General features: G+C 33.6%; 1 protein-coding gene across 8 annotated transcripts in view; it reads left to right on the forward strand.

Moving 5' to 3' along the window:
* LOC141462335 (suppressor of lurcher protein 1-like) overlaps positions 1-13,268 on the forward strand; it is a 418,108-nt gene that overhangs the window by 125,013 nt on the left and 279,827 nt on the right. For all 8 annotated transcript variants that reach the window (XM_074144106.1, XM_074144108.1, XM_074144104.1 and 5 more), the window contains exon 4: positions 2,134-2,314. In XM_074144106.1, the coding sequence (XP_074000207.1) occupies positions 2,134-2,314 (181 nt within the window). The remainder of the gene's footprint in view (positions 1-2,133; positions 2,315-13,268) is intronic.

Raw genomic sequence — 13,268 nt, forward strand, 5'->3', positions numbered from 1 at the left:
TCTTCATAACCAAAACATTTTTGAACAATTATATTATTTTGATATTTTGGTAAGATTGTGATGTGAAGTAGAAGATATAACAGAGGGGTCTCAAATTCATATACATGGTCATTAGGTCATCTTCACACCTGTTCAGTTCTGTTTCATTGGTCCACGCATCTATTCCATTCACCCAACAATCTTCAGGCATTCTTTTTCAATTTAGTACAAATTAATCGTATTTTATATCTTTTCCAGGATCTTCTTGGAAAACGATAAAAATAAAACCATTAGTTCACACTTTATACTCGAGAGTTTTTAAAATATTTTCAATTATTAAGCAAAGATAATACTCAAATAAGAATGACCAACTATAAGAAAAAACTTATTTTGAACAGTAATGAGGGAAGATTGGAATTTAATGCGAAATCAGTGTAATATTTGGGTCTCGAATGAAACGTACAACGTGACAAACGTTCAACCACATATAAATTAAGGAAAAAACCACATTTTCCAATAAAGTCCAGGGTTGTCATATATTTTGAGACAACTAGGCGGATTTGAAATCTATTAAGTTTATCCACAGCTAAATGAGAGACTATTTAAACAAATCCTGTCAAGAATTGGTAGCCGTGAATTCGGGTACAAGAGTAATAAGGCGACGGGTCGCTTGGCCGTAGAAGGGGTCCTTGCAGTTTTCACGGCACCTAAAACTTTTTGCTGCATCTCAAAAATGCCTTGCAGAGCGACTATCAGAGAATTTGTGTATAATAAGTCACCGCGCAGTGTGATGATGCGATGTGAACCCAAGGTCAAGGGCAGGCGAAAAACTTTATTAGCTGCTACTCGTCCTAAATTTACTGCTGCATTGTTCCTAAGAGCCAGGGTGATGATTATGAATGTATTAATGCATGTATCGCATTGGCACTGGACTTCTGCATGTCCTAAAAAGGAAAATAAGTGTACTGCACTTATTGTATCAATAGAAGAGCTAGTTTGATTCAAAGTTCAGCTCTTCGGGAAAGAAAATACAGTCGAACCTCGCTTAACGAGCATAATTCGTTCCAGAACCTTACTCGTTACGCGAAATACTCGTTAAGCGAAACAATTTTTTTCATATAAATTAAAATAAAAGGGGATAATTGCTAGATCAGCCACACTTACACCATTTTCTCGTTTCTCAATGATTTTACGTTTCAATTCTAACGTTATTTTAATTCTTTTCGAAGCCATTTTGTTAGAGGGATAACAAAATATACACAATAATATTTAAACACAAATGTCACTATATGGACTTCCCCTATACACCACTCATTCGGTGAAGTTCGGTTTCGACTGTATCAATGCATTAGATACGTGGAGAATATGAAACGCATATGCGTAAACAGGAATGACTAATCGAAGAATGCGCAGTTTTCGATGAGTCAGCGAAATGTCATTAGAAAACTATCGTTATGCGAAACATCGCTCGCTATAAGAATCAATTTGTTTTACTCGTTATGCGAATTACTCGTTAAGAGAGGTGCTCGTTATGCGAGGTTCCACTGTATGCAACTTCATACTTTGCCCTGGAGCTTGTCGCCAGACTCTTAAGTCTAATTAAACATACAACACCAACTAGCGGGAGCCACAATAACGTGTCACATGGAATTTAGATACTATAAAGGTTGATCAGAAAAACCTTTATAGTATCTAAATTCTAAGAGGGTAGTATGACGTAACTTTTACAACAATTAAAAGTTTGACGTAATAGCTGAGTAAAAGAAAATAATAAAATCTATGCAGCCAGTTCGAATCTACGTTTTGAACATCAAAATCTCCTTAGTATCGAAATTCAAATGACTTGCTTTTGGATACACTTACTTGCTGTTAGTAATCTAATGGGGGATGCCCTTACAAAACTGTTTCGAGACAATAATAAAGATATATATTTAAATATATATATCTTTAACCAATACTTGTTTTTAATTTTCTACTTCTACAAAAGCTCCGAGTTTACTGACTCAGTGAATATTAATTCTATCTTAACAATACAGTGTCAAAATGTAAAACACTAACGATACAAATTCGCTAATTATAAAGTTGAATAATTATTACAACTTCTTCAACAATTGTATGTTATTTACCAAGTTTTTTAATTCTGTTTCATTGCAGGTTGTGAATGTCTAGTTTACACGGGTACCTTCGGCAAGGAATACGGCAGATTCAGCACTCCAGATTATCCTAAATCTTATCCAGATAATATCAACTGCATCCTGTACACTTTTATAGCTGGACCAACGGAAATTGTTGAAATTAATTTCCGTCAATTTGATCTACATCCTTCATCAGAAGAGTAAGTAATTAAGTTTTAATTGAATTAAGTACAAAACTCTAGTTTCTCTAGTTTTTTGAACCACTACAGAACTATATTAATGATTTTCAGATATTTCTAATTCAAGTTTTGTATCTATATTTCTGAGAATGGTAGTATATTTGGCTAACTTTTATTTCAAACATTCTAAAACAAAACAAAAATCGAAGCGCCTCACCCCCTCCCAAAAGCGGTGATTATAAGTTTTACTCTAAATTGTCATTTATGTATTTATTACAAATTTTTTAGCATTTATTTGTTTGCAAACTTAAGACGTACGCATTGTGTAAATACGATAACTGCGCCACAATTAGGCACTGATTAATTCAAAATTTATTGCTACAATCAGAGTACCAGTGCTGGAACGATAAGAATCGATAGTTAAATTTTGAAAAATCGGTGGATGTAAAAAGAGGCCTGTGTAAGGTTACTGTGGTAATTCAGAAATTTCAAATTCACAATTTATTACTTTCCTCTATACAGCAGATATACCCCAACATCCTAATTCCATTCTTTCCACCTTTGCTGACGATACTGCAACCTTATCTCCTCATTCCGATCCTATTATCGCTACACGAACTCTTCAAACGCACATCAAATGGCGAATCAAAACTAAATAATAATAAATACGAAATCAAAATTTATAGTATTTACTCTCAGACGGAAAATCCTACCTCCCATCATCTTGAACCACACTCCTATATACCAACTGTGGACAAAGTACGCTACCTTGGACTGTACCTAGACAAACGGTTGACATAGAATCCCCCATACTAGACTGAAAAGACAAGAAACTAACCAACGCTACAAAACGTCTCACCCAGACTACTTGACAAACGATCGTAACTCAACCTACAAAACAAAAGACTCTTATACCTGTTGTAACTGCGATCTGTATTTGGTCATACGGCATCGAAGTATGGGGATCGACTAAACGTTCCAATTCTTTACGGATTCAGACTTTACAATCAAAAAATACTACGAAAACTACTTAACGCTCCATTCTACGAGGGTCGTTTGAAAAGTCCGTGCAAAGTCAGAGAGACAGCACCACTGGCGCGTATCGAGGTTATGTTAAGTTAGTAGCATCTCTTGGAAGAACACACACCAAGTTTCAGACAGATCGGTCTATTTCTTTGTGTTTCGCATTCGTTTGAATCGAGGAAGTCGAATGATTTTCAAAAAATGGACGAAAAAGAATTTCGTATGTTGATTAAACACTACTTTATGAAAGGCAAAACGCCTCAGGAGACTAAAGAGAAGCTTGATAAACATTATGGTGACTCTGCACCTTCGATTAGAACATGGCTACATCACTACACTCCTGAGACCAAAGAACAATCTAAACAATGGGTTACCAAGGGGGAATCTGCGCCAAGAAAGACGAAGACCGTTCCTTCGGCCGGAAAGATTATGGCGACTGTCTTTTGGGATTCGCAAGGAATAATCCTCATCGACTATCTGTAAAAGGGTAAAACTATTACAGGTGCATATTATTCATCGTTATTGGACCGTTTGAAAACCGAGCTGCAAGAAAAACGCCCACGATTGGCCCACAAAAAAGTCCTTTTTCATCACGTCAACGCACCAGCTCACACCTCAGCAGTTGTGGTCGCAAAATTAATGGAAATAGGGTTCCAACTTGTTTCACATCCCCCTTATTCTCCAGACTTGGCTCCCTCGGACTACTATTTGTTCCCCAATATGAAGAAATGGCTGGCGGAAAAAGATTTTATTCAAACGAGGAGGTGATTGCAGAAACGAATGGCTATTTTTCAGACTTGGACAAATCCTATTATTCGGATGGGATCAACAAACTAGAGCAGCGTTGGACGAAGTGTATAAGCCTAAAAGGAGACTATGTTGAAAAATAAAAAAGGTTTACCCCAAAAAATTAAGTAGTTTTTATTTTTGCACGGACTTTTCAAACGACCCTCGTATATTTCTAACCTCACCATTCATAATGATCTCAAAATCCCTTTCATTAACGACCCATTTCTTAAAATTTCATTCATTTACATCAGCTCATCCTAATCCTTTAATTGAATACTTATCTTCTTCCACATTGCCAGGTAATCCTCCAAGGAGATTGAAGAGAATATGGCCCCGCGATCTACTCTTCTCATAAGAGCAGTATAGTGCATCTGTTCACGTTAATGGAGTGTCGCCACTGGGTGCCTTCTCCTATCTTCATTCACGACATTTTATTATATCGCATTTGCTTGTTGCAACAATCGCTGTAGTCGCAAATTTTAATAAAAGATTTCTGTAAAAAAAATACTTTCCTCGAAATTGAGTAGCTTATCAGTTATTTTATTGAAGATATAAATAATACAAAGATATTTCTTGGGGTCCGTAAAGTGATCTTTTTTAAGTTTAAGATGCTAAGCTCTTTTGATATAACTTTACAAGTTCAGCTCAGATATTCTCTCCAACAAGCTCATTTTTATTTATTTATTTTATTTTTATTTTTTAGTTAACTAAAAGTTAAATTTGTTGGAAAAATATTAATAGTAAAGTTGTTTTTCTTTTTTATAGTATGTTACCCTTGGCTAAAGACATTTAATTTCGTAGTTGGACGTTATGTTAATCCTGACTGAAAATAGACAAGGCTATAACATTCCTTTTTTTTTTTATGGGCTCGTTAACTGTGTACTTCAAGAAGATCGTCAGTTATAATAGCAGTGTTACAGTAAGAAAAGTATTACGATGGTTGTCGTAAGTTATTTTTAATTTTACCAGTACAACTTAGGGAATGCGTATAACTTGATCTCTTAAATCATTTTCCCGTCTAATAAGGATCTTCTTTTTGTTGGGATCTTTGGGCACCAACTGAAGATTGATGTTTAAGCTAATTAAATCTAACTTTGTAAGATTCTGGAATTTTTCTTTCTGTCAACATCTGCTAATCATACTGGTACAGTCAGGCCTTTGAACTTCACCGCCATTCCGCTCCGCTCTGGGCAGTTTGCTTCTCTTTATTCAACTAAAGCTAATTATTTTTTAGATGGTTAATTTTTTTTTTCTCCTTTTTCAAAAGCTTTATCTCCTTTTATATAAATATTATTAAATCTTACCTTTCATTTTTAAAAAATTGAACAGTTTTAAGAAATTAATTTTTATTATTCTTTTTCTTCATTTATTTATATAATGGTAAAGACTGCGCTTTTTTTCTGCCCAACCCTTTAGGAAGCTACCTCCTGTTTGGTTTGCTGTGAACAAATCAAAGATTTTTTTAAAAAAAACTTAACAATTTTTAAAGGTGATACGAGAAGTACGATTAAGAATATGCCCCTTTATCTCACTGCAATTTCCGTAAATTTTAAGCGGAAAATGGCACTGAGCTTGTATATAACAATGTTCCGAATAACAATGTTTTCATTTAAGTGTACAGAGGCGTACCCAGAACTTTTCTTTTTGTTTTTGGGACATAAAGAAGTAGATACTACTCATATTGAGTATTTCTTGTCAGTGTTTAGAGCACGTATGAAATTCATGCTTTTAAAGCCTTATTCAGGGTCTTTTTTTTCTTCAGAATCTAATGCCTAAACACAGGAATTGGAGGAGTGCTCAGTTTTAAGGTTGTGATTTAAGGCTTATTTTTAGGAATCTGAAAAAGTGTTATTTACAAATAGATGAGCGCATTCAGTCTAGCTCCCTCTCACGGTCTCTGGTTGTCACTCCAAAAAACGATAACTCTCAAAAAATTTAAATTTGATATTTAGTTTATGTTTAAAATCCTACCTGCTATCATCTTGAACGAAACTCCTATACCAACTGTGGACAAAGTACGCTATCTTGGACTGCACCTAGACAGACGGTTGACATGGAATCCCCCATACTAGACTGAAAAGACAAGAAACTAACCAACGCTACAAACTTCTCGCCAGACTACTTGACAAACGTTCGAAACTTAACCTACATAACAAAATACTGTTATATCTACTGTTGCTGCGACCTATTTGGTCATACGGCATCGAAGTATGGGGGATCGACTAAACGTTCCAACTCACTACGCCTCCCAGACATTACAGTCAAAAATACTTCGCAAAACTTCTTAACGTTGCGTTCTATGTATCTAACCTCACTATCCATAATGACCTCAAAATCCCTTTCATTACAGATCTTGCTAACACTCGTTTCTTCAAATTTCATTCCTCTACAGCAGCTCATCCTAACCCTCTCATAGAACACCTATCTTCCTTCACATTATCAGGTAATTCTCTAAGGAGATTGAAGAGAAGATGGCCTCGTGATCTACTCTTATCGTGAGAGCAGTATAGCAAAGCACGTTACTGGAGTGACACCAGGTGCCTTCTCCGCTCATGATTTTCACGTATTTTTTTGCTATCCAGTACCATATTTGCTTGTTTGTAAATTCCAATAAAAGATTCAAAAAATAAAGTTTAAGTTCCAACAAACCAGAGGATGTCACAAATTGGATCAGCCAAAAAGTATCTTAAGGATAATTCTGAGGTAAATTTTGAAGAATTTTGAAAAGAAGATTCCTTCTAAAGTAATTAAAAATTAAATATGTGGCTCAATCATTCAATCAAATCGGTGGAAAATGTGTGAGTTTCAAATTTGAAAAGTAGAGGAAAGTTGTGAGAGTGATCATTCCAAATTTTGATGTACAAATTAATTATTAATTATTTTATTACATTTGTATAAGTTGGTCCTACAAAACGAAATGCGTAAGCTCAGTTAAAATTGTAAAGGTAGGAAAAGATATAAAAACAGTGCGTTAAGCTATGTAGGTCCTGCGGAAAGAGTAATAAGGAGAGTTGTTCCTAATTTAAGCATTTCCTTAACCGATGTTATTTAAAAACTCCACGTATTGTACGCAATGCGAATTAGACCGGCATTACAACTAATTTCATCGTTTTTTATTCCTTTATTTTTTAATTGTGTTAAAAGTGTATTAATTAATATAAATTTTTGAAAATTTCGTTTATCTAATTTCTCTAATTGAGATTACGCTTCTGTATTTATGATGTTGTCTTCTTCCAAAGTTGAAAGAAAGTATGAAGACTATGTCTTGTAAAAACTGAACTGAAAGAACTACAGTATACTGCCGATTATTTGTTGCATAAGGTATTATAGTATTATTATTATTGTTATTATTATTATTATCATCATTATCATCATTATCCTTGCATAAGTTAAATTAAAAATAAATAAATAGAAATTGCTTTTAAATATTTGCCCCTTTAGTGTTCCCGCGTCCGTTAAGCACAGGCGCGTAAAAAATAATTTAACTTTAGAAATGTATAATAATATAATAAATATATGTATAATAATATATTTAGAAATTTAAAGATAAGGCATTTTATTAATATAAATTTCAGCAAGTATCATAAAGTGATGAACCATAATATAATACACTATGACAATGGCACAAGGACCTCTCGGACCCACAAGTCGGATTAACGAAATAACCTTTATATCATAAACACAGTATAATAGTAATAATCAAGGCGGCCACGGTAGCCGAGCTGTTAGAGGTGAGACCTGTTAAGCTAATGTGTATTGTGATATTGGGTTCGATTCTCGGTCTTAGGCCTTGGATTTTATTTATTGGTCAATAAAAGTAATTTACAGTAAATTATGTTTGCTAGTCGCCTCCATCCGCGACACCTAATTTGGTAGTTGGTCGTAAAGCCCGCCTGAAAAAATAGGCACTTACATTACTTAAATATAAATTTTTAATAAAAGTGAACTTTGGATTATCTGTGATTATCGTGCCCATCTTTAGTCCGAGGTGATCGGGGCTATCCTGCAGACTGCCGATGTAATTATTTAGTGAGAAGTTTTACGCACATTTTCATAAGGGCCTAGCAAGGATTTTGGAAGAAGTAAGGCAATATAGTTAAATAAAGAACATAACCTTCGAGCGAATCCTAACCCTTTACAGCCTTTGGAAGGTTACAGACAATACTGACCAGGCAGGGGAGCTGTAAAAAGTTTCTAGGAAGAGAAAATATAAGAGCAGAGAAAATATTTATTCTCATACATTTTGTTTCTTTCATCGTTTGTTGTTATTCATGAAATATGAAATATTCTACTGAAACGTTCGTGCAAATTTGATGGCCATTTAGTAGAGAATCGTTTGAATGGCTCCCAGAAACTCAGTCCATAATTGGTAAGTTTGTTGTATTTTCATATTTTATTCACGAAAAAAGAGGATTAGCGAAACTGGCCATCTTTCACAGAATTTCCCAGTACTAATAACTCATTTTACTAACTTTATATTGTATATGTGAAGTATAGCATTAATTTTACAGCTTAATTGTTGGACCCTAAAATCTGTACTGGCTAGTCAATGAATTCAATCGAGAATTTCTTGTCTCTTTTGAGCTTTTGTTGAATTTTAAACTAATTTCCAATTTATAGGTTTCTGTTATTTTTCAATTTAACAAATTTTATTTAACAGTATACAGAAAAGACAATTCAACCTGATGCCTCCGCTTTTATCAAGTTTTTGAGAAAGGTCGGTTGCAATACTAAGCGAGATCACTTCATTTCATGATCTGGCAATAAATGATTACCTAAGACAGCATATTTATCGCAGATTTTGGGAACTGGAACCAGAAAAATGCTGAATTACAAGAAGTAGCGGTCAATGCAGTGCCTCCTTGAAAACGAAACATTTATAAGTTCGAAAAATTGTAGTAGTCCTTCAAGGTGAACTTTTACTGATTTAAATTTAAAATTCACTTTGGATACTGCCTACCCAGATGAATTAACCAAGCTACTGATGACTAGGCCACATAAAGCGAGAGAAATTTGTCTTTAAAGTACGCCAAACGTCCTTCGAAAGATATATAGGAATGCGAGTAGTTTTGAGTTTATCTCTTCAACCAACGATGGAAGAGGGCTTGTAACCAAAAAGGCTGTAATGTCCGCTGAAAGAAGTTAAATATCATTGAAGTGAAACAAAAATACTGCAGTGTTTTGTGGATTTCGTCTATCAGCATAAAAAACGTAAAAATGTGAACGTTGGTTCTATGATGTGGTGAATTTCAAGTACCTGATAATAGAAAAGGTTTTCAGACTAAAAAAGAAGTATTAAAATCTGAAACGATTTTTATAGTAAAGTTGTGTGGAAAGTAGTAAAAATCGATCGCTAATACAAGTAGACAGCATGTATGGTACGACGGTAGGGATGTTTTAGTGCCAGCAGTGCTGATTTCTTTGCTGGAATTCTGAGCCGATGTGTACTTGAAGAGAGTGGAAAAGAGAGAGATTTCTTCCTTTATACTGTTCAACATGAGTGTATCACATTACATGCCCACATCTCTGCACAAAGAATACGAAATAAAACCCGGATTAGTTGTTCTCAATGCTTTGCAACATAAAAAAAAGTAAAATAGCAAATAAAAGAAGGAATACCTTTTTAGTTCGACTAACAATGAAATAGGAATTTCCTATAAATGTTTCAGTAAAAAGCTACATTAAGTGCTGTTTCGATCGGCCTTTTTTCTAATAATACTAGGTATGTAACTTATAGGCCCAACGGTAGCCGAGTGGTTGGAGCCCGGGACCTGCAAAGCTAATACGTATTGTGGTTTACTGGGTTCGATTCGCGGTTTAGGCCTAGGATTTGATTTAATGTTTAATATGAGAAACTTTATAGTAAATTATGTTAGCAAGTTGCCTCCGTCTGGGACACCTAATTTGGAAGTTGGACGTAAAGTCCGCCTGAAAAAATAGGCATTACTTTACCTTAATCATTTTTTGAGGTCTCCGGAAAGCGAACGAATATTTCAGGGAGAGTTGCCACATTTTTAACTTATCACCTCTGTTACAAATCTTATCCCGTATCTTGCGTTATAAACTGACATTATCAATAAAAAAGAAATCATTATGATAAGCTGATCTTAATTTGGATTTATACATAATTTGTCTAGATTGGACTACTCATTAAAAGCAAAAAACTAAAACGCTTAGGTATAACTTTACAAAGGTAACGATTTTGTGAACTTTGTCGTAAAGTATGTTTGTACAGCTGTGGTCATTATTCCCTTAAATAATGTACGTTATCTCTACAAAACTACCCTTTACTCGAATTTTCCCTAAAGTAGTATTTCCCAAAGTAGGTGATAATGCCCCCTGGACGCTGGAGGCCTCAAGGTGGGCCGGTATAGGGCCCAGGGAAAATTGGGGTGATGTTGAAGCGATTTAGGCTGATTTTTGTTTTTCTAATATTTCAATCTAAAATCAAAACCTACCTGTAGCAGCTGTTTTTGAGTAGATTCGAGCCTGATATTCACAAACTTGTTAAAAATCGACCAGATTCATCCTTCACATTAGATTTAAAATTTAAAGGGAAATGTTTGTTTTAATTTGAATAAAAGTTTTTCTAAATATTATTTATAAAGTTACGATTTAATGGTCTCATTAGAACAGTCTAAATTTATAATATAGTAAGTTTAAACTCAGAAACAGGATAAGACTCATATGGCTCCCTATAATTAAATTAAAGTAAAGATTGCAATTGTGATTTTTAAGAAGTGGTAAAGTTAAAAATTTTAGGGGGCGCTAGAAAATAATTTTGATTCTCAAAGTGGGGCGGTAGACGAAATAAGTTTGAGAACCTCTGCCCTGAAGGCTTAGCGATTATCTGATAGCAAAATAGAAGATTCTTCGAATTCGTTTAATTGGTGTTAAGCGTGAACCCTCTAATGATCAGTTATCGGCTTAGATGGTCTTTATTCAAAAACTTGCTAGCCATTTTTCATTATTTATTTTGGAACATAATCTCATGTAGTTGTTGTCAATAGGGATCTAGGCTTGATATATAATTACCTGGAGAAATTTTTCAAACACATGATATAGTATAAAAATTATTTGCTTTTAGGGCAAGAACATTAAAAAAATTTTGTTCTAACAATACAAGAAATTGACACTTTCAAGCAAGTGTACTAGAGCATACAAAATTAAAATCATAATAATAAAAAAAAATCAGATTTACATCTAAGAAAACAATAATCGACTTATTTATTACATTTGCACTTCATATTGTCTGAATTAGACCAAAATCTTAATTTCAATTCTCCTCTGGCGGCACCTAAATGAAATATAAAATCTTGAACGTCTTCGTTTTTGAGTTGTTGCAGTACGACGACTACTGTTGAACTGAAAGAAGCCATTTAAACCATTTTATAAACTAATTGTTCGTGTTCATCTTTCTTGGTAAAAACCTAATTTATCTACATAAATTGAAAAGTTGTATTTAACTTAATAAAAATGGCTAATAGAAATTTTTGTGTTTGCAAGTACGAGTATATATTTTAAGTTTTTTTTTAAAGTTTGACCAAGTTTTTATTCCTTTATACTAAAAAAGAAATTGTATTTAGGCCAGCATTTACAGGATTTTTAACTTGTTACCACGATTTGCGCTGATAACAGTGTGGGCTCGGTTTGCCTTTTCTGTCTAATTTGGGTGTATTTAAGTGAAACCATATTGCAAGCATAATCTTATCTGGGACTATTGAGGACTTGAGTCATTAATAGTTGAACATTGTGTGCAAATCGACTAAACAAACATGAAACTTCTATCGTGTTCATTAAAACTATCATATTATTTCCTAACGTAAATCCCAAACTAATATAGACATTCTATCTGGTCACTCTCTCTAATGATATTAAACTTGTTGTTGATTAGTACGATTTAAGTACAATTTCGTTTTGAACGCTGAAAAAGTTATTTAATTTTTTGGCAAGATATCTGTAAAAGTACAGTAATTTGTAATTCGCTTTATTTAAGTTTTGATAAAATTTCTAATTTAGTATTGATTAGTTTTTGCATAAAATAGGGTTTGATTAATCAGAAATTACTGAATCATGACTCCGTCGCTGAAGAGGCCAAAATTTATAAAATATTTAAGTATTTATTTTACCAAATTTTTGTTCAGTGAAACCCTAAACTTAAATGATTAAATTGTTGCTGGTTGTTTCTTCTTACAAAATTAAATCTTATTCCAGAAATCTATACAAAAATCTATTTACAAAAAGGTTAAAAAAATTAATATTTAGGACGCCTAGATTTGCAACATTTTATATTATTATTACACTTTAACGTACTTCACAAACCAGAGTGAACATTTATTTATAATATTTATAAACATTTATATAAGCCGATTGCTTTGTTTTTCGTTTATTTTACTGCAGTTTTAATAAACATATTTTCCAAACTCTCTGAAGCAGTTTTAGTAGTTTTAGCTTGTTCTTTGGCGCGTAAACTAAACTCCTATTATTCTAATTTATTGAAGTGTTCAAATTTTATCTGCTTCTGATTGCATTTATGAAGTGGCATGGAGGGCTGTACCTGACAGTAGGTTGTATAGACATTTTGAATGGAAATTTAAGGGAAAAAAAGGAGAACACTGTCGGTAAGGGTTTTCATTTTTATTTAATTTATTTATTTACTTTTGCGCATCGGCTGCTAGCGTTATTAGCGTCCGTCTCTTCTTGAACTTTTTTCTCTTTAGATGGGATGGCAGATGCTCTAGTAACTCCCATAAACCTCAAACACAGAAGAACCATTCCCAGCAAGCTTGAGTGGAAGTTATTATTTCAATTTGTTTGATTGTATTATACGATCACGGTTCGCCTAGAACGATTTTAATTGAAAAATTCACCAACATGAAAAATTTGTCTTTCTCCTTATTATTTGGGTCAAAACTTACCAAAATCCACTGAAAACCAAATCGGTTTACGTTGCGGATTTTTTTTTTGTAATTTTTCAGGTCAAAAAACGGGAAAAACGGCTTTTTTTTGCATTGTTAAGCCTAATGAATGGAAAAACAATACAGTTTTTTGCAAAACCAATGCATTGATTTTGAAGCGGAGGGAAATTCCGACAGAAAAATTATTTGGGCTCTTTTAATCCAAAAAGTTTCATTAAATGAATTCGAATTGGAAAATTTCACTT

Source organism: Rhodnius prolixus, unplaced genomic scaffold, assembly GCF_049639745.1.
Source record: "Rhodnius prolixus isolate KJV_2025 unplaced genomic scaffold, Rpr scaffold_36, whole genome shotgun sequence".
NCBI classification, from domain to species: domain Eukaryota; kingdom Metazoa; phylum Arthropoda; class Insecta; order Hemiptera; family Reduviidae; genus Rhodnius; species Rhodnius prolixus.